Here is a 22,209-nt window from a genome sequence, read left to right as displayed (position 1 = left end):
GATATTTGCTTTGAGATAAAGAATATTTCCTTTTAGTTAGGATTCACAAAGATCTAGGTTAGAGATCGTTTGTGAGGTTATAAAATGACGAGGGCTATCCGCAAAAAGTGTTAGCACTCGTGGGATAAAAAGTTCTGAGTTTTGTAAATCTTCAAGCAAATTCAAAAAGCTTTGAAGGTGAGTGTGTTAGGACTCTTTTAGATCTACACAGGGTGTTGTGTTAGATAGATAAGAGAATTAGCTTTGTGTCAAGTCTTGTAAGAAAGAGAGTTTTTATAAGATTGATTAAAAGCGTTTGCTTGGCGCGTTCCAAGTGTATTCATTGTGTGTTGAGAGTTCTCTATACCATAACAATTGGTATCAGAGCAGACACCTGATAAAAATTTCTGATATTTTTTCAACAGGTGAGATCTTGCGACTATGGTATGGAGAAATCACTGGAGGTTGTTACACTACAAGGTACATTGAAGCTGGATCCAGAATGCTTTGGTTACTGGAAAGTCTCAATCCAGCAGGTCATCTCGAGCATCGACATGGAAGCTTGGTTTGCAGTGGAGGACGGCTGGTCTCATCCAACTGAGAAGAATGAAGATGGTGAACTGGTGCAGAAACATCGAAAGAAGTGGACTGCTGAAGAAAAGGCTGAAGCCAAGCACAATTCGCAGGCCTTGTCAGTCATCTTCAAATCTCTACCAAGAGATATCTTCAACCAAGTTCAAGGTTGTGTGTTGGCTAAAGAGGCTTGGGACATTCTCGTAGTCACATTTGAAGGCACTACTCGAGTTAGGCGCACGAGGTTGGACAATCTTGCATCTGATTTTGAGAATCTGCAAATGACTGAAACCGAATCTATGGCGGATTACAGTAGTCGGTTGAGTGGTATTGCTCAAGAATTTGTTGTTTTGGGTAAACGATACAAGGACAAGAAGCTGGTCAAGAAATTTCTCATAAGTCTACCTGACAAGTTTCAACCGCAGAGATCTGCTATTGATGTGTCTTTGAATTCAGACGAGCTCAAGTACAATCAAGTTGTTGGGATGATGCAAGCATTTGAGATGCAATTAAAAAAGAAAGAGAAAATGAACGCTAAGTCATTTTCTCTTAAAGCTGTAGAGGAACAGAAGGTTGTTGAATCTCAGGAGCTTGAAGATGAAGAGAAGGTTGGTATGTTGGTTGAGAAGTACTTTCACAAGATGGAAAAAGGTCAGCGAAAGGGGACTACATCACTCACGAGTTCTGATACTGATAAAGGATTCAGGAAGAGTGAAAAGTCAGAACGTCAGTGTGCTGAATGTGAAAGATATGGGCATTACAAGGCTGACTGTCCAAACAACAAATGTAAGCAATCTCTGCAATGCTATGGATGTAAGGGTTTTGGTCATACCAAGACTGACTGTCCATCACAAGGTAGCAAGCTGAAGTCATACGTCACATGGAGTGATTCAGATGAGGAAGATGACAAAGGAGAAATCCTGAACAATTTTGTGGCTCTATTGGGAGTTATTGAAGAAGATGATGGAGATGAAGCACTACTATTGAATGAAGTTTTGAGAAGAAGATTGAGTATGACTCAGATGAAAAGGAGGCTGACCTATCTATGGAAGATCAGATCGCACTTCTTATTCAGACGATTGTGCAAAAGACTCAAGATAACAGTGAGCTGTCCGCAGAGAGAGATACGCTTCAGTTGAACATTGCAATGATATCCAAGGAACTGAGTGAAGAAAAATCCAAGTCATTGCGTCTCGAGAAGCAATTGGAGGAACAGTTGAAGAACATCAGAATGTTAAGTAAAGGCACCAAGGATTTGGACATCCTACTCAGCTCTAGCCAATCAAGCACTGCAAAGTGGGGTCTGGGATATTAAGGAAACAACTCTGCTAAGGACACAAAATTTGTTAAAGGACAGACCTTTGAGCCGAAACTCCAAGATCAACCTGGTGCATCAAATGGTCAACGCAGTCAGTTCTCCAAGACAAACTTTCATCATAGACGGATGAATCTACAACATGAGATGCCTAAACCACATCTGTATGGGACACATCGCTATCAACAGCCGGTACAGAGATCTGTTGGTCTCAGTAGAAAAAGAGGATGATGGTATTGTGGTCATCTAAATCACTATAAGGCTCATTGTTACAAGTTTCAGAATCGTGTGACGAATCTGGTGCAGAATGGTAGTTTTTATCCAGCTGCCAGAAGAATTAATCAAGGGTATGTCAGAAGAGATGATCTCTACTGTCATGTTGCATACACAGCGTGCAAAACTGAAGTTGATCAGGCTAAATGGTACTTTGATAGTGGATGCTCTAGACACATGACGGGTGCTCTAGACAATTTGGCTCATTTGGAAGATGTTGCTGGTGGAAGAGTCACATTCGGAGATGGAGGAAAAGGCACAATTCGAGGAAATGGTGAAACTAGTGGTGACACTCAACCACAACTGAAGGAAGTGTTCTTGGTGGATGGTCTGAGAGCAAATTTGATTAGTGTCAGCCAGTTGTGTGACGAAGGACTGGATGTCACTTTCACCAAAAAGGATTGCAAAGCTGTTGATCAACAAGGGTTTGTCAAACTCAGAGGACGACGGTCTGGAAATAACTGCTATATGTGAAAATCTGAAATGCAATGTCTGAATGCTACTGCGAAGTTAGACACAGAGCTGTGGCATCAGAAAATTGGTCATTTGAATGTTCGCACTATGATGAAATTGGCAAACCAAAAAGTTGTTCGAGGACTGCCTAAGTTGAAGGTTGATCCACACTTTGTATGTTGTCCATGCAACAAGGGTAAGCAGATCAAAGCATCGCATGGGTCCCTTATAGACATTCGCACAAGTCATGCACTACAGCTAGTTCACATGGATCTGATGGGGCCCATACAAGTTAAGAGTATATCTGGTCGTCGATTCATCTTCGTGATGGTGGATGACTACACTCGCTACACCTGGGTAAGGTTTCTTCGTGATAAATCTGATACTCTTGAGTGTTTTCGTATTTTTACATTGCAGATCAAAAGTGAGAAGTGCTCAATCGAAACCATTCGAAGCGATCATGGCGGTGAATTTCAAAACGATAAGTTTGAGCAATTCTGTGGACATCAAGGCATTACTCATCAATACTCTGCTCAAGGAACGCCGGAACATAATGGTGTTGTTGAACGTAAGAACAGAACATTGCAAGAGATGGCACTGGCGATGTTGCATGGTAATCAGGTTCCTCATCGATTATGGGATGAAGCGGTGAACACGGCGTGTTACATCATCAATCGTGTACATGTGCGTCCATGAACCAGTAAGACTCCGTATGAGCTTTGGAAAGGGAAGTCTCCAACAGTGCATTATTTCCATGTGTTTGGATGTCTCTGCTATATCCTCAATGATAAGGATCAGTTGGGAAAATTTGACTCCAAGAGTGATGAAGGGATCTTTCTAGGATACTTCGTTCATAGCACTGCTTTTCGAGTGTACAACAAACGTCTGCGATCTGTCCAAGAGACTGTCAATGTGGTGGTTGACGACACTTCCTCCCTACAGAGTGAAGTAGTTCCTCTTGTCTCAGACACATACTTGGTGACTAATGCTGAGAAGCCTGTGCCAGAAGTTGCCAGTCAGGTTGTCTCTGACAGGCCTGTATCACCACCTGGTTCAGATTCTGTGACTTCTCAGGTTCATAGGAATCACTCCTCTAATGATGTTATATGATTGATTCAGGGGGGTAGAGTCACCAGAGGAAAGCAGATTGACTTTGCTCAGCTGGCTGGGAAGAAACAAAAGGCTGTTGTTCCGGAATCTGTTTCTCAAGATTCTGATGTAGTGCAATTTGCATGTTTTTTTTCTTCTATTGAGCCCAAGAATCACAAAGAGGCGCTCTGAGACGAGGTCTGGGTTGCTGCTATGCAAGATGAGCTGGAACAATTTGAACGAAGTGATGTTTGGGAACTCACTCAGCGTCCTGCAGATGTCAACGTCGTAGGGACAAAGTGGATATTCAAGAATAAGAGTGATGCGAGTGGTTGCATTGTAAGGAACAAAGCAAGGTTGATAGCTCAAGGGTACTCTCAAATTGAGGGAATTGATTTTGATGAAACTTTTGCTCCGGTGGCAAGGTTGGAGTCAATCAGGTTTATGTTTGGTATGTCATGTGCTCTGAAGTTCACTTGCATCAGATGGATGTTAAGAGTGTCTTTCTGAATGGAATACTGCAAGAAGAGGTTTACGTTGAGCAACCAAAGGGTTTTGAGAACTCGCAGCATCATGAACATGTTTATCGACTGAAGAAAGTCCTGTATGGTCTAAAGCAGGCACCACGAGCATGGTATGAGAGACTCACTACATTTCTGATGGATCAAGGATACAGTCGAGGAAGTGTTGACAAAACATTGTTTGTTCTTCACAACAACAATGATCTGATGTTCGTACAGATCTATGTGGATGACATTGTATTTGGTTCCACTTGTCAGCCTCTCGTAAAACAGTTTGTGGAAAGCATGTCTCAAGAGTTTGAGATGAGCATGGTGGGAGAGCTAAGATACTTTTTGGGATTGCAAGTTGAACAATCAGCTGATGGGATCTTTGTCTCTCAAAGTACATATGCTAAGGGACTTGTGCAACGTTTTGGTTTGGATAAAAGTAAAGAAGCAAAGATTCCAATGGGCGCAAACGACAAACTCTCCAAGGACGAAGAAGGGCATGATTTAGATGAGAGATTATACAGAGGGATGATTGGGAGTCTACTGTATTTAACTGCTAGTCGGCCTGACATATGTCTGTCAGTAGGAATCTGTGCACGCTATCAAGCAAAGCCTAAGATGTCACATCTCCTTGTTGTTAAGAAGATCATCAAGTACATCAAAGGGACATTGGAATTTAGTATCTACTATACCAAGGATACTAACACTTGTCTGAGTGGATATTGTGATGTTGATTGGACAGGTTCTGTGGATGATCGTCGCAGCACAAGTGGAGGTTGTTTTTTTATGGGCAACAATCTGATATCATGGCACAACAAGAAACAAATAGTGTGTCTCTTTCAACTGCTGAAGCTGAGTACATTGCGCTAGGAAGATGTTGCACACAACTCCTCTGGATGCGACAAATGGCCTCGAATTATGGTATGGATTTTGATACTCTTTGAATTCATTGTGACAATTTGAGTGCAATAAATATTTCAAAGAATCCTGTTCAACATTCACGAACCAAACATATAGATATTAGACACCACTTTGTTCGTGAACTAGTTGAGGCGAAACTGATCGAGATTGACCATGTGAGCACTGATTTACAGTTAGCTGATTTGTTTACCAAGCCTCTGGACTTCAACAGATTTGTAAATCTGAGGAAGTCCATTGGTGTTTGTGAGTTCTAACCTGTTTTACCTAAGATGTGTTGATCAGAGACAGAAACATGTGCTAGGACAGGTCATGGAAATCCTATAATACATAGAAGATCAGCACTTTGTAAGCAACTGTGGGAAATAGTTGCCTGTCATGCTGGTCTATTCATCCTGTCAAATGTTGTCATGTTTTAAGGAGGTCAAGGAGCTGTGAAGAGACACACAAGTACATCCTCAAGTGGAAAACTCTGTTTGGGGACAAGTATGATATCAATGATTGACATGCTCTTGATGTCACTGTGTTCATGTCAGTAAAACAGCTAACAGAAGGCTGAGGCACATATATATATTAAAAAAAAAATGTGTGCTCTTCAAAGAGAGAATCTCCAGCTGCCTTAACATGTTGGGTTGGATTGCAGACTAAAGACATGATAGTGTGAAAGACTACTCACTTGCATCAAGTCTCTGATTTTTAACAATTCAAGAGGTTGTGATAGTTCCTGGCAAATGTTCTGAACAAGTGGTTGACACATCAAAGGTATGGATAGTACTGTAATCTATTTTTCTTTTGATTTTTATTTAAATAAAAAAAAAATCTTGATGTTGCTCACATGTGTTATGTCTCGATCTGGGTGCTTTCATGTTCATTGTTCGTGGTTGTGTGTATCTGATATTTTTGATTCATGAACAGATTCAGTTTCCTTTAAAGGGGTGAAGGATGTGATTTATTAGGATCGTGTGATAAATGCAATTGAGATTAAAAAGGAAAAAAGATTTGATGTATCATAACAGATTCATTGAGTGTTTTCAGGATTGACATAGTTAATGGGCCAAAGTCAACAGCCCAAGAAGGTTCACGAGGTTGTATAAAAAGAGAGCCTAGGGTTTTAGTTCTTCTCATCATCCTTGCAATTTCAGTTCTTTGTCGATTAAGCTTCTATGTTTTTTTTCTCTCCTCGGATTTTGCTCTCTAACTCTTGATCATCATGAAATTTGTCTTTAGTGGTTTCCATTATGATTCCAGTTCCGATGAGGAGCTTCACACCCCTCCTTCAGCCTTGCCTCCGTCGTCGCCTCTCCTCTCACTTGATCCTACCAGGATGATGGTCGTCTACGAACCTCAAGACGAATCAACTGCAGCACCTCCGATGCCTGAGATTCTTTCTCCTAGGCCATTGTTTGTCAAAGCGGACCACGACACCTGTGACTCTTCATCTTCTTTACCAAGAAGGACAAGATCCCGTTTCCCGGTGGTCGATCTCACCAGCGATGTTCCTGTTCCTACTGTGTCAAATAAAGGAATCTCGTCACGTCTGCGCAAGCGACAATCAGCTGCTGATACGGACAGCCGTGACTCCAAGCGTCCGTCTCTTAGCAAGGACAAAGGTGTGTCAACGTCTTGCAGTGCTCCTTCAAGGGATTTTGACTCGAAATGGTTCATATCTATTGATGCTGCCCGAAGGTATGGCTTCTTTGCTTCTCGAACTATTGCTGCTGAGGTTCGTTATTCTCTGAGGGTAGATGATCCAGCTAGGGAGCGCTTGATCAAGCTGGTCTGTTGAAAACTGTCAATCAAATCGGATCTTATGATTCCGATGTAGTCTATGAATTCTGGGCAAATCTTCCGGCAGTGAAGATTAAAGGGAACTCAGTTGATGTATTGGTCCGAGACTTTGTGTATGAGTTTTCCCCAGGTCGTATTAATGCCCTGTTCGGGCTTCAGACAGTGGATGTGAGAGAACAGAGACTGCAGACAACTGCAATTTTGGAGGAGGATCTTGCTCTCTTCTTATCTGGCGGTAAAGTGAAAACATGCAAACAACTGGTGTCAACGGCAATTAAGGACCCGGTGCTCAAGGAATTGAATAAAATGTGCTGCAGCAACTGGTCTCCCACGGTGAATACAGGGTACATCTCAGCAAACAGGGCCATGGTGATCTACATGATCATGCATCGCATTCCGTTTGATTTTGGGAGGATGATCTATGATCAGATCATCCAGTTGGGTCTGCAAGCTCAGTCAGGATTCCGTTTACCGTTTCCCAGTCTCATCTATCAGCTCTTGGAAGCCCAACGACCTGTTCCATGTCTTAAGCCGGAAGATCCAAAGAAGACCAAGGGTAAGAAGACTGTTCCACGTCCTACGGAGTCTCATCTTAGAGCTGGAACATCTGCAGAGCGCAAAGCCATCCGATTGGCCATTCCAATTCTGCAAGACGCCTTGGACGGTGGTAAGCTGTCACATCTCTAAATAGCCTTCCGTGTGTCTATTGATATTTTTGACTAATCTGTGCCAAACAAGCAGGGGGAGATGAGTCTGATTCAGATGCTTGAGAGGGAGTTTGAGCTGTGGGGGAGCTGTTGTTTTTAAGTTGTCTGCTGCTCCTTGTTGTTGTTTTCTTTTCAGACTTATATTCTTTTTGGTTTTGTTTGAGACTTGTTCTAGTTTGTCTGATACCTTTTGCGGTCGTAATGCTTACTCGTTGATCGTTTAATCTTCTGATGTTTTTACGAGCTGTGATACACTGTTAGTATAGCTGTATCTGTTTGTTGGTTTGTTGCTGGCTGTTTTTGTTTTGACAGGTTAAATGCATGGATGCTTGTTTGACAAGTTCAGTCAAAAAGGGGGAGATTGAAAGTGCAACAAAGCTCTGAAGGGGACAGGCAGTTGTGAAGTGTCTCAGATGGCTGATATGCTGACGTGGCGTGACGTGCTGACATGGAGAAATATTGTGGACACAATGACAAGATGCGTGAGAAGGAAGGAAGAAGAGATCAATTGATTAAAAGCGTTTGCTTGGCGCGTTCCAAGTGTATTCATTGTATGTTGAGAGTTCTCTATACCATAACACTCTCATCTGTGATCTTCAGCATCTCTCTGCGATGGGTCTCCAGCATCTCCTCAATGTCTCTGAGGCCAAGTCTCTGGCCATGGCCTCATGCTTCTGCAAATTACAATCCCTTTGAATTAAGATGAAGTGGTTTTGCTTGCTTTTGTTGGAATTAACAACAAGCAGTTAAGAGTATGTGATGTAACATGAATCTTGATAATGATGATGCGTTTTTAAACTTTTCTCTTCTTTTGAACTGAATGTGAGTACATAGACGAGTGAAGATTTACGAGTATATAGACGAGTGTGTGTCAAGTTTACATACAAGTAGATACAAGTTAACCAATGGGAAGTATGGGTTAAGTGTGTTGTCGAGAATATATCTATCAAGGGTTTTGTAATAACAAAGGCAGTGGACTAGAAGCCATTGTCATAGTAGGCTAAAGTACGAATTGCTTAGCTTTTTGCATAGAGCATGATCTGTTTCTTAGTTTCATGGTACCTGAATTGGATGATGATGTTCTGTTCTTTTTGGTTTTTTAAGGTATGGAGAAAAACACAAGTCTGAAATCAAAGGTTAGTTGTGTTATCTTCTTTGATTAGTCAACACACTTTTCGACGCCAATAATTCATTCTATATTATTCTATTGGGTTAAAAAAAAAAATTGCATATTAGATTTATTGTAGATTCTCCTAGTTGTCTGCCGATTCAACTAAAATAAAAAATGTCTCACATTTATTTTTAAAAGATATTATCAGTTCTTGTCCGAAGCTTTGGTCTCCCCTTTGATTTCTTGGTAAGAGGTTTGAATCTGTGGAATTTGTAGTCTTCATCTTTTTTTAATTTCAATCTCTTAGGATTATTTTCAAATGGATTCTCTCTGTTCAATAGCTCTGTTTCTTTCTTCCCTTCTGTTGTTTCTTGCCAAAAGCTCCTTGTCACATCCTTTATGTAATGATTTGAGTAGGTGGCTCTTTTTCTGTTATCTTAAAGGTAATTAGATTGATAAGTCTGTGTTTTTGTGCCGTCTCTTTACTGATCTTTTTATAATCTGTTTGTGGTCAGCTGCACCGTTTAATCCACAGCAACGGGTCACTTTTTGTCAGTTTAATGGAAGTGTATGCTGTAACTCCCTTGAAGACTTGGAGTTGCAGAGACAGTTTAAAGCAGTCAATGTATCTGGGAGCTGTTCTCTACTCCTCAAATCATTACTTTGCTCGGTAAAACACAAATGTTTAAATTTCTTGGATGCTATGGTACTGTTATCTTGTTGTCAATTAAGGATTCGGTTATCTTGTTGCAGAAGTGTGATCCTTTCGCAGCAGAGCTTTACCGTGTTGAGTCAGAATCTAGACAAGTTCCTGTGCTTTGCAACTCCACAGTTTCTTCAACACAATCGCTGGCCAACGTTGATTTCTGCGCTAGATTTTGGAACGAGTGCCATAATTTCTCTGTAACCAACACTCCTTTTGCATCTCAAGCCGGAGATGGAGGCAACAACACTTCCACAATATCTGATACGTGGAAATCAAGAAACGACTTCTGCAAGATTTTTGGTGGAGCTTCAGATGAATCCTCTGTGTGCTTCACTGGCCAGGCTGTTTCATTTAACAGTTCAAAAGCTACTAGTCCATCTCCTTCAGGCATATGTCTCGAGAAGCTAGGAAACGGGTCTTATCTTAACATGGTACCTCATCCTGATGGTTCTAATCGCGTCTTTTTGTCTGATCAACCTGGGAAGATATACTTGGTGACAGTTCCACCTGAAGGATCTGGAGAAGTTTTGAAAATAGACGAAACTAACCTGTTTCTTGATCTTACTGGAGAAGTGCACTTTGATGCTGAGCTTGGTCTCTTGGGAATAGCTTTCCATCCTGACTTCTTGAAAAACGGTAGATTCTTCGCTTCTTTCAACTGCGATAAAGTTAAGTGGCCAGAGTGTTCTGGCAAATGCGCGTGCAACTCAGATATTGACTGTGACCCTGAAAAGCTAGATTCTGATAATGGAGCAAACCCATGTCAATACCATAGTGTCATATCAGAGTTCTTCACCAATGGTATTAAACATTACCACCTTCGTTTGTTTTTACCCTTATCTTAAATGTTGCTGAGAACGTTACTGATATGTAATCAGGGACTTATGTTAGACCGGTGGAGGTAAGAAGAATCTTTACAATGGGTCTTCCTTTTACAACACATCACGGTGGACAGATATTGTTCGGACCTAAAGATGGGTACTTGTATTTCATGATGGGAGATGGTGGAAGTAAAGGAGATCCACACAACTTTGCACAAAGCAAGAGATCGTTGCTCGGGAAGATCATGAGACTTGATGTGAATAATAATGTTCTTGGTAAGTAACACATATGCTATATATACAACAGCCGCATACATCACAAAATGAACATAGAATTTGATTTTTTTGGTTCTTGTTTCTTTCTTGGTATTCAGATACAAAAGCCATAAGCAAGTTTCAGCTATGGGGAAACTATTCTATACCAAAGGACAATCCGTTTTCTCAAGATAAGAATCTGCTTCCTGAGATATGGGCCATGGGAGTAAGAAATCCATGGCGATGCAGTTTTGATTCAGAGAGGCCATCTTATTTTCTTTGTGCAGATGTTGGCGAGGTATAACAAACATTTTTTTATGTTCTCTCTTCGTCAAAAACTAAGTAATGAACATTTCCTTATATGTTGAGTTTATAGGACAAATATGAAGAAGTTGATATGATCACTAAGGGAGGAAACTATGGTTGGCATTACTACGAGGGAACTTTGCCGTTTAATCCCTCAAGTTCTTCTAAAATAAGCAACTCAACAACAAAGATTGCAAATCCGATCTTGCCTGTAATGTGGTACAATCATTCAGACGGATCAGCATCAATAACTGGTGGATACTTTTACCGTTCCTCCACTGATCCATGCTTGTATGGAACGTACGTTGGCTCATTCCCTCTTCTTCTCCTTATATATATCATTCATGTCAGTATTGTCAAATCAAGAACAATTCCTCTGTTTGTGTTTTAGGTATCTCTTTGCAGACTTATACGCCGGAGTCATTTATGGAGGGACTGAAACTCCAGTTGGTAGTGGAAACTTCACGAGCTCTCATATTCCGTTACAATGCGCTTCGGATTCGCCAATCCCTTGCTCATTTAAAACAGAGTCCTCTGCTTCTTCACCACCACTACTTGGCTTTGTGTTCTCCTTTGGACAAGACAACAATAAAGACGTTTACTTACTTGCAAGCACTGGTATATACAGAATCGCTCGCCCGAGCCGCTGTAACTTCCATTGCTCTCTTGAAAACACAACATCTTTACCTCCTTTACAACAGCCTGGTCGTTCTCCACCGTCTCCTTCATCCTCTAAACGACTACACAACATCTGTACTCTTGTTATAAATTTCCTAGCTAATTGGTGTTTTATTTTGGTTCTAATGTATTGAAAATGAACATTTATTAAGATCCGTTCATAAAAGTTATAACAGTGAGTTGTGATCTTAAGGTAATTACTTTTTAGTCGGCAACATCAACAAACTTTTGTTAGTAAGCTTCAAGATTAAAATGAGAAAGACTATCATTGGATCCATCTCCCTGTTGGAAATTAGGAGACGACGTTGGTTTTGGACTGATCATTGGTATGATATTTCAAGAAGATATTCAAAGATCTTAAAATATTTGTTGGGTTCAGAAGCTAAGAAGATAAACTTTGTAATGACAATGTGACATTGTACCAAGGGTGTGGTAGTCTAGTGGTTTAGCACTTGAAGTTGGTTTCATTGTCCCCCTAGATAGTTCAGTCCCTCTTGGAATGAGGGAAAAAGTTAAGAATTAATTGGAATACCACTGTAAAAGTAGACGAGATTTTGTGGAAGAAAATACATGAACTGACTCGTACAGTAAAAACACTGTTTATTTGCTGTGTTTGTGCCTCTGCGGTGTGTTTTATAGCATTTTCAATATTTCTCATTATAATTTTTGAAATAGTGCAGAAAATTTTGAATAAAATTTGACAGGTAACTTATAGCTCAATAGAAATATAATTATTTTATGGTTATACATATTACAACCATAAATATATATATAACATTTATTAACTTAATTTTCTAAATTAAATATATTGAATGATTTTCAAATTACAGACACACACACATATATATATATATATATATATAAATTTTTGTGCTTCGGTGCTCTGTTTGTCATAACATCAGTTTTATAGCATGAACATGTTCGGATATCTTGTTTAAGATTCTCGTTGGTTCGTGTTGATTTACTTGTCAGCCTAATGTACTTGACTAATTGTAGAGAATCATGTTCTGCTTCATGGTCAAAGACTCAAAGTGAGACATAAGTAATGAAATTTAGTTAACTAATTATTGTAGATTCATGATTAGAAAGCACAATAATTAATACAAAACAGGTTTTACATTGTCATGTATTATATTTATTTTTAGGTGTTTAATATTACAAAAGGAACACTTGAGTTTATGCGGGAGGAGGACCGGGGACTCCAGGAGAAATACAATAGTGTTTACCCGGAGGACAAAAAATTGGGACTGAGAACTGCTTCACTGATGTATGCGGATCCTGGCTTGGTGGAGGTGGAGGAAACGGCTCGGTTGGGATAATCGGTGGTAGATGGATCGGTTTAGAGTCTATTTGTTGAGGGTCTTGCATGGTCCTAGCCTGGGCAAGGCTAGATGCAAGAACAAGTAGAGTAACCACAACTATTATATTAGAGAGCCTCATGATATTATTCATCATATTTTTATTGTGATTGAGATTGAAAAATGTTTAATCTACTTATTTATATTGTTCCTTATGACCCAAAAAGAAAGCAATATACTAAGAAATGTTTTTTTTGACTGAATAGGTTGTTGATTTGTTACCATGAAAGGAAAGCAATATGATAAGTATTGTTGACTAGAATTCTATGTTCCTATTCAGTATACAAAGATTTTAAAAGAGTTCTAAGTTTTGTTAAAATCATATGTAATTTAATATTTAGAAAATAAAGTAAATTATTCAAGACTTCAATATTATTTAGCTAGTAATTTATTTTTTTATTAAAATAACATACCATTGAGCATTGATTTTTTTTAATTTCATTGAACTATATGGTAAACACAAGTCAACAACGCTAAACAGTAGGTAAAACTGTAAAAGACAAACAAAAAGTAATAATAAATAATACAAAACGGCGTCGTTTGTTTCTCTTGTGTACAAATGTTTGGGAGCTATATAATAAAGATTTATCTTTGTTTTTTTTTTTTGAAAAGATTGCAAAATCCAATGTTGTACATAGATATTATTGCTTCATCTTCTTCGCCTTCACTTTCTCTTCCATTATTACCCTTAACCAGACCTCATATCTCCACCATTGCTGTAGCTAGACAACGCAATCTCATATTCACAGTCTCTGCTTCTTCATCACCTTCACAAACCATAAAGGTATGGAGAAAACAACAACCAGAGAAGAAAAAGAAGAACTCAACGTCGTCGTTTCAAGCGTTGAGGAAACATCGGAGGTATCAAAGGTCTACTTTTCTCGATCACGACGTCGATATGGACGAGCTTTTAGCTTCAATTCACCAGACCCAGAACGAAAGTGAGCTTTTTTCTCTGCTTTCAACTTACAAAGACAGACAGTTGTCTATACGGTTCATGGTTTCTCTTCTTTCTCGAGAAAATGATTGGCAGAGATCACTTGCATTGCTCGATTGGGTTCACGAGGAAGCTAAGTACACACCTTCTGTGTTCGCCTACAATGTAGTTCTTCGTAATGTGTTGAGAGCTAAGCAGTTTGATATTGCACACGGACTGTTCGACGAAATGCGTCAGAGAGCTCTTACCCCTGATAGGTATACTTATTCCACGCTTATCACTTCGTTTGGGAAAGAGGGTATGTTTGATTCGGCTTTGTCTTGGCTTCAGAAGATGGAACAAGACCGTGTCTCAGGTGACCTTGTTTTGTATAGCAACCTCATTGAGCTTTCTAGGAGGCTGTGTGATTATTCAAAGGCTATTTCGATTTTCTCGAGGTTGAAGAGGTCTGGTATTACACCTGATCTTGTTGCGTATAATTCGATGATCAATGTTTATGGAAAGGCCAAATTGTTTAGAGAGGCGCGGTTACTTATTAAGGAGATGAACGAAGCTGGTGTGTTACCAAACACAGTTAGTTACTCCACTCTCTTGAGTGTTTATGTGGAGAACCAGAAGTTTTTAGAAGCTTTGTCTGTTTTCGCAGAGATGAAAGAGGTGAATTGTGAGTTGGATCTCACGACTTGTAATATAATGATCGATGTTTATGGTCAGCTTGACATGGTTAAAGAAGCTGATAGGTTGTTTTGGAGTTTGAGGAAAATAGATATCGAACCAAATGTTGTTAGCTACAATACCATCCTTCGTGTTTACGGCGAGGCTGAGCTTTTCGGTGAAGCAATTCATCTTTTCAGGTTGATGCAGAGGAAAGACATTGAACAGAACGTTGTTACGTACAACACGATGATTAAGATCTATGGGAAAACTATGGAGCATGAAAAGGCCACGAATCTTGTTCAAGAGATGCAGAGCCGAGGAATTGAACCTAACGCCATTACCTACTCAACTATTATATCAATATGGGGGAAAGCTGGGAAACTGGACCGAGCTGCGACACTGTTTCAGAAGCTGAGGAGCTCGGGTGTGGAAATAGATCAAGTTCTGTATCAAACCATGATTGTGGCTTATGAAAGAGTTGGTCTAATGGGTCATGCTAAACGTCTGCTTCACGAGTTAAAGCTCCCGGATAATATCCCTCGGGAAACCGCTATCACCATTCTGGCTAAAGCCGGGAGAACTGAAGAGGCGACATGGGTTTTTCGTCAAGCTTTTGAATCCGGGGAGGTAAAAGACATATCAGTATTTGGCTGTATGATCAATCTTTACTCAAGAAACCAAAGGTATGTAAATGTCATCGAAGTGTTTGAGAAAATGAGAACCGCTGGTTACTTTCCGGATTCAAATGCAATAGCTATGGTGTTGAACGCGTACGGGAAACAAAGAGAGTTTGAAAAAGCAGATACGGTTTACAGAGAAATGCAAGAGGAAGGATGTGTTTTCCCTGATGAAGTTCATTTCCAAATGCTGAGTTTATACTCATCGAAGAAAGATTTTGAGATGGTTGAATCGTTGTTTGAGATATTGGAATCTGATCCTAATGTTAATAGCAAGGAGTTGCATTTGGTTGTGGCGGCTTTGTACGAGAGAGCAGATAAACTAAACGATGCTTCAAGAGTCATGAATCGAATGAGAGAACGAGGAGTCTTAAAGCCGTTATCTGGATGACAAATGTCATATGATTCTTCTTGTGCTTTCTTTGAGTAAACACAATTGTATATTCACACTGTTCTTTGCAACAATCCATTGCATTTGCGGTTGGGATAATCTACCTCATTTATCGTATAAATAATTACTTTTTCATCCTCCACTCACAATATCTCAAATCTTCAATATATGTATGATGATCCAACATGTAATTATAAAAAGAAAGATTGTTATTTTTTTATTTGTGCTTGTGGCCGCGTTGTACGAGAGAGCAGATAAACTAAACGATGCTTCAAGAGTCATGAATCGAATGAGAGAAAGAGGAAATTTTAAAGCCGTTTTTTGGATGTCAAATGTCATATGATTTTTCTAGTTTGCTTGTGAAACACTTAAAACATAAAACTTAACATATCATCATCCGAATACAAGACTCTAAAATCTTTGACAAAAAAAAAAATATATACAAGACTCTAAATCAAATGAACCAACCACAATTATAGACTCAAAACCATTAAAATGATTAGAGATATTCTCTGCAACACACACGCATAATTACTAGAACCTACAAGGTAAGGTAAGAAATTAGCACTCATAACTCAATTTGATTTTAATTTGTTTACCATCTTAAAATACTTTTGTTTTCATTTTTATTTGTTTTAATTTTAATCGAGATTTTTTGTTTTTAATGAGTTTTATTTATTATGTTTTATTCTCAAAAATTTTAAAAGTAAAATTAAATATTGAGTACTTCATGTGTGTGTCTATATAACTAAATATATATATTTTAATAAACTACATTAATTCTTTAACTTGACTTTGTTTGCTTACATTAAAATCAATTTCGATTTGGTCCTAAATACTGAAACCTACATAATTTGATCCAAGACTCATCATGAAAATTTTGTACAAACTTATCCTTTCATTCTCAACAAACTTATTCTTAAGTATTTTCACCTAAATTTTTCAAACTTTTTTCCGAAACTTTTGAATGTTGGTGCCTTTAGAAATTCACACTGACATTTACATGTCTTGATTCTTCTCTAATATTTATATTCAAATCGATCCATACTCATTTTTTATTCAAACCAAAACAAATGTGAACTTCATCAAATATTTTTTTTTATCTTTATTACGTACTTCCAAGGTTATGTCTTTCTAGAAAATATTTCATAATTTTTTTAAATTTTGAGGTGATGTGATTTAGAAATAACTATGAAAGTAGTGATTATCACTTTTAAGTTTTGATTTTCCATTTGTTTTTAAAAAAATCCGTATATAATTTTGCTTTATGTAAAAAATGAGAGAGTATTATTTGCACTCGTTCAGGATACAATTTGTATATTAAAAATTATTGTTGATCGAAAGCTAAAATAGTGGTTGAGAAAAATATATTTTTTTTTTATTTCAAAGATTGTCATTTCTCTTATGTCTTCGGAATATTTTTTTCATGTACAAATTCCAAAATAAATATCCTTTTTACTATTTTTATTTTTATTTTTATTTATTTATGCCCTATACAAATCTCAATCAATATCCAAAAATTATTCAAAAATGATAAACATCATGGGCCAACAGAACCGAACATCCCCTAGTGCCCATAAGGAGATGTTCATCCCTCCACATCTGTCTATTTTCAATAATACGAGAATCTGCTAAATCTTTACCATGTTTTCCATCCTTAGGCAACACATAATCCGTTTCTATACCTTGAGTTAATAGGCTTCCATGGACTATCTCACTAATCTGTGATGGTTGATAATTACCCACCACAATATTCATGTAAAAAGTAGGATAACCTCTAAGATAATGTCGAAGACTTTTTACAAACCCAGTAACATCCTCGGAATAAGTTAACTTGTGACATTCATAATCCCACAAAATGATATTAATACGCTGCACAGGAAAACATGAGAAAATTAACAATAGATCTACAAACTAATAGATCTACAAACTCTTCTTCTTACATTGTTGTCTCTAATAACGACCAAATTTCAGCCGCTGAGATTCATGTTGATTTGTTTTCTTTGTTTTCTCATGTTTTCATGTGAAGAAAGGGTTTATATAGACTAGGGTGTACGTTTATCTTCAATGGTCATATGTTTTTTACTAATACTTTTAAATTTTAAAATTCGCAATTAAAGTTTAAAGACTCATTAAAAAGTTTTTAATTTTTTTTTTTTTTTGAAAAAGGGCTTTCTATTAATTGCATGAAAGAAAAGAAAAAGTTTACAAAGGCCCAGCCCAGCCTTAGTTAGTTTTAAAAGGCCGAAGCCCAACAATAATAGAAACACTTTGAAAGATCTTGAACCTAGTTTGCCTAGGTTATACCAGTCTAGGCGATGGAATAGTAAGAGTCATTGAAGGTGGTGTTGACGATCACAAAGAGGAGAACCAAATTTGCAGCATTAGAGAAGAAATGGTTGAATTTGTTGCTCTAAAGGAGTCGATCCGGGTCTTAATGGTGGAGTCGATGAGCTTCAGCGTTGATTTCACAGATCTGAAATTCTGGCGATGAAGACGGGAGTTCCTCTCATTCCATAATATATATAAGGAGCATTGTCAATCCAGCCGGCATAATCGGTGTTGCTCCGTTGAACCATGCAGATTGGTCATTTGTCCTAAGGTTGCATTCCAAGTCCGAGAAGGTTGGAGTGAACATCTTGTGGCTATTTGCCTCCATACTGACCACGAGTAGTTACACTGAAAGAAGAGATGGTCACGACTTTCTGCACGTGAGTTGCAAAGGAGACATAGTGGATCCGTCTGAAGACACCATCCAAGTATTCGATCTCTGGTTAGGCAACGGTTTAAGGTGAACAACCATGTTAAGAAGTTGTGCCTAGGTATCCCACCCTTATTCAAAACAGCATTTCGCCAAGGCACTAAAGGTAAGTGGTCACATATTTTATCATAAACCCGTCTAGTTGAGTATTTTTGAAAGATTTTGCCTTCCATTTCCCATTCATAGTGGTCGTCCTCCTCACATAAGTTTAATGTTGTTAGGTAGGCATGAAGTGATACTTGTTTCTCCGATCTTAGGTTTGGAAGAAGCCATGTGCCGTGGTTAGAAATCTGGTTTAGCGTGGCTTGAGCACTGATTCCTAGTCGTACTAGGGAGAGGAAGGTTGATAGGTTGCCAAAAAGGGACCAGTTATTAGACCAAAATCTACAGGTAGTACCATTACCCACACACAGTTTTATCGAGTTGTAAGCCATATCTTTTACCTTGAGGAGATTGTTTGCTAACCAAGAGTAGGTTGGTCTTTGTTTCATTGTCCAAAAGCTGCTCAATGATCCTCGCAAGAAATGTAGCTTGTACCATGCCACCCAAACCGATCATGATTTAAAGAAGAGTAACCAAATAAGTTTCAAAACACAAGCCTTATTCCAGGTAACTAAATCCCTTATCCCTAATCCTCCTTGATCCTTTAGCTTTGATATTGATTCCCAGGAAACCCTTGCAGAGTGGTGTCCTTCCAGACCACCTTTCCACAAGAAGGCACTGCACATGGAATTTATCTTGCGAATGCAAGCTTTTGGGAATAGGAAACTTGAGCACCAGAAGTTAGATATCCCTGCGATCACCGTATTTATTAGCACCAGCCTTCCAGCAAAATATAAGGATTTAGAACACCAATTGTTGATTTTTCCCTTTACTTGTTGTAGTAATGGCTCACAGTTCTGAATAGTAAGTTTCTTTGTGCAGAGAGGTACACCAAGGTAACAAACAGGTAGGGTACAATGGGGAAGACCAGTTGACGAACTGATTAAGTTATCCTCTGCCTCAGTTAATCCACCACTATAGTAAGAGGACTTTTGGAGACTAATAGCCAGACCTGAGCGCTCCTCAAACCCTTTCAGAACATGGAGGACATTTTGTACCGAGGTGAGTGATCCATCCATAAATATGAGCAAATTGTCAGCAAAGCATAGATGAGTAAGTTTGGCAATGTTGCAGTTGTGGTGATATTGAAACTTCCCATCCTCCGCAGCTTTATTCAGCATTAGGGAGAGGTTTTTCATGGCTATGACAAAGAGGTATGGTGATAGGGGATCCCCTTGCCTCAGTCCTCTTCTGCCCTTAAAATATCCTTGCACCGTTCCATTGTAACCAACTGTGAATTTGTTGTACAGATGCACGCTTGTAGCCATCGAAGATTCTGGTTCGGGATCTCAAGTGCCTGCAGACAAGTAAACAGAAAGTCCCAGGAGAGCGTGTCAAAAGCTTTTGTGATATCTACTTTAATCACTATCCTTTTCAGGCCTTGTGTTTTATGATAACCGGTAACTATTTCAGCAGCAAGGATCGTATTCTCTAGTAGAAGCCTGTCTTTAACAAAGGCCATTTGGTTTGGCAAGATTAGTGATGGTAGTAATGGTTTAAGCTTGGTTATAAGAAGCTTGGATACTACTTTGTAGAGCGTATTCATACAAGAAATTGGTCGGTAATCCCGGATCGATGAGGCACCTGGCTTCTTTGGGATCAGTGCTAGGATAGTGGAATTAGTTGAGGCTGGAAGGAACGATGAGTGAAAGAACTGGGTGATTGAGGCTATGACTTCAGGCTCAAGTGTGTTCCAAGCCGACTTGTAAAATCCAGACAAGAATCCATCGGGACCAGGCGCTTTGTTTGGATTTAGTTTATGCATTATCTTGGTGATTTCTGAAGGAGACAGAATTGCAAGCATAATTTGAGTATGATGACTTGAAGTTCTAAAGGGATTCAGATCCTGGAACCATGCCATTGAGGACCAGATGGGACTTTGAGGTAGAATATCAGGTCCTAAGATGGTCTTAAAGTGAGAGATTGCGTGGTTACTCATCCTTTCAAGGTCTAAGAGTAATTCACCAGTGTCCAAAAGGAAGGATCTGATGATGTTGTAGTTGGCATGAGATTGGCACATCTTATGAAAAAGGAAGTATTCAAATCACCCTCTTTTATTCAATTAACCCTTGACTTTTGTCTGAAATAGCTTTCTTCAATAACTCTCAAGAAATTCCATTTGGTGTGAAGGTATCGCTCTCGCTGAAAAGTTGCCGTGGAGGGATTTTGTAATTCCTGCACCTGCACATCCATCAACAAACGATTAGTTTCACTCACTCTCTCTTGAATCTTTGTAAAATTCTCTGTTTAAGTGTTTGAGCTCTCACTTCATAGTCTTTTGCTTCCAGCATAGAGTTGACAGAGTGAAAGCAAAGCTTTCGGCCTGAGTCCAAGCTTCCTCTACAAGTTGGTGAAAATTTGGGTGTTTCATCAGTTAGTTGAAGAATTTGAAAGGTCTAGTTCCGGCTTTTGATAGTTGGTAGTCAAGGTCAACAAGGCTAGGAGTGTGGTCAGATGGCATAGGAGGGAGGAAGGTAGCAGTGCCATTGGGGAATAGAGTGAGCCAGTAGTCATTTACCAGTACTCGATCAAGCTTTTTCGCAACAGGAGAAGCTGGCTGGTTGTTGGTCCTAGTAAAAAAGGGCCCTTGAAATCGTAAGTCAAACAGATCCAACTAGGAGAGGCAATCACTTAGCTCCATCATTGCGCTTGTTAGGAAATTCACATTGGGCGAGGAGTGTTCTTCAAAATGAATGATCTGGTTAAAATCTCCTCCAACAAGCGAAGGACAAGTGTTAAAATCTCCTCCAACAAGCGAAGGACAAGTGTTAAAATCTCCTCCAACAAGCCAAAATAAAGTTTTCAATTTTTACATTCTCCAATGGTTGAAACTTTTTCATTAAACAATTTGTATAGCTAAAAAGCGGTTGAGAAAAATATATTTTTTTTTATTTCAAAGATTTTCATTTCTCGTATGTCTTCCAAATTTTTTTTTTTCATATACAACTTTCAAGATATATATACTTTTTACTATTTTTATTTTTATTTATTTATGCTTTATACAAATCTCAATCAATACTCAAAAATTATTTAAAAATGATCAATATGCTTGAAAAAAAAAATATTTACCCTTGTCCAGTTTATGTTATGGTGATGGTGTTATTAATACATTGTGTTTTGATTTGGAAGCACCAAATAAACTAAATAATTAGTAAGATGACCGTGAATGTGGCTTCGACATCCATTGGATTTGCTTGTGATTTGGTACCTTTTAGCCCATGTCTACAATTTCTATTGGTTTTGTTGTCGATATTTCTATCCCTTTTATCTGTTTTAACCATTGTTTGTAGTTTTTTTGATTCGCTAAATATCTAAAATTTGTAACCTCTATCCTTGAATGAATGAATAGCCGAGGCTTTTGAACAAAAAAAATTAGTAAGATGACAATGCTACCAACAAAATGATATATTTGTTTAAATTACTTAGTTCAAATGGAGATGTATAGAAACAATTGTTACTTGAAAAATACCTAAAATACACTTGTATCTTAGATTCACAGCGCATCGACTACCTTTTTTTTAGTATAATATAAATATGTATATATAATATGCAAAAATGATTTCAGTATATGTAACGTTTGGTAGAAAGTAAAACATTTACTCTAATAAAAAATTCAGATAATAATCTATAAATAACAGTACTATATAATTCTGCTAAGAATATAAATATTTAAATGAAATGAAAAAAGGTTTAGGTTTACAGATAATAGATTATAAATCCTGTAGAAATTGTCCCATAGTGAAAGAAAACAAAATAAGTAAACCATGGAAGCGCATAGTTCATAAACATGATCTCAGTTCCGTCCACTCCACATAGACATGAAGCGAATGGAGTTGGACACGATA

General features: G+C 38.4%; 3 protein-coding genes across 3 annotated transcripts; all 3 read left to right on the top strand.

Moving 5' to 3' along the window:
* LOC104720648 lies at window positions 426–2,614 on the top strand. Its single transcript, XM_019230806.1, has 4 exons — window positions 426–1,544; window positions 1,628–1,853; window positions 1,905–2,059; window positions 2,150–2,614. The coding sequence occupies exons 1-4, from the start codon at window positions 426–428 to the stop codon at window positions 2,612–2,614; spliced, it is 1,965 nt and encodes a 654-aa protein (XP_019086351.1).
* On the top strand, window positions 8,971–11,678 carry LOC104719697 (HIPL1 protein-like). The gene is made up of 7 exons (XM_010437661.2): window positions 8,971–9,128; window positions 9,231–9,385; window positions 9,469–10,222; window positions 10,300–10,518; window positions 10,617–10,795; window positions 10,874–11,103; window positions 11,195–11,678. Exons 1-7 carry the CDS (start codon window positions 9,035–9,037, stop codon window positions 11,613–11,615), a joined length of 2,052 nt encoding a protein of 683 aa, XP_010435963.1. The 5' UTR covers window positions 8,971–9,034; the 3' UTR covers window positions 11,616–11,678.
* LOC104719696 (pentatricopeptide repeat-containing protein At5g39980, chloroplastic) lies at window positions 13,444–15,638 on the top strand. The gene has a single exon (XM_010437659.2). The coding sequence runs from the start codon at window positions 13,465–13,467 to the stop codon at window positions 15,499–15,501; it is 2,037 nt and encodes a 678-aa protein (XP_010435961.1). The 5' UTR covers window positions 13,444–13,464; the 3' UTR covers window positions 15,502–15,638.

The sequence above is a fragment of the Camelina sativa genome, chromosome 10, assembly GCF_000633955.1.
Source record: "Camelina sativa cultivar DH55 chromosome 10, Cs, whole genome shotgun sequence".
Taxonomy (NCBI): domain Eukaryota; kingdom Viridiplantae; phylum Streptophyta; class Magnoliopsida; order Brassicales; family Brassicaceae; genus Camelina; species Camelina sativa.
Note: the sequence above shows the minus strand (reverse complement) of the source record. Positions and strands in the feature narration are given on the sequence as shown.

Coding starts and splice junctions, on each gene's coding strand:
- LOC104720648 (XM_019230806.1), top strand. CDS start 426: ATGGAGAAATCACTGGAGGTTGTTACACTACAAGGTACATTGAAGCTG. Junction 1,854..1,904: donor ATCAAGCACTGCAAAGTGGG/GTCTGGGATATT, acceptor AATTTGTTAAAG/GACAGACCTTTGAGCCGAAA. Junction 2,060..2,149: donor CACATCGCTATCAACAGCCG/GTACAGAGATCT, acceptor TACAAGTTTCAG/AATCGTGTGACGAATCTGGT.
- LOC104719697 (XM_010437661.2), top strand. CDS start 9,035: ATGGATTCTCTCTGTTCAATAGCTCTGTTTCTTTCTTCCCTTCTGTTG. Junction 9,129..9,230: donor TCCTTTATGTAATGATTTGA/GTAGGTGGCTCT, acceptor GTTTGTGGTCAG/CTGCACCGTTTAATCCACAG. Junction 9,386..9,468: donor TCAAATCATTACTTTGCTCG/GTAAAACACAAA, acceptor ATCTTGTTGCAG/AAGTGTGATCCTTTCGCAGC.
- LOC104719696 (XM_010437659.2), top strand. CDS start 13,465: ATGTTGTACATAGATATTATTGCTTCATCTTCTTCGCCTTCACTTTCT.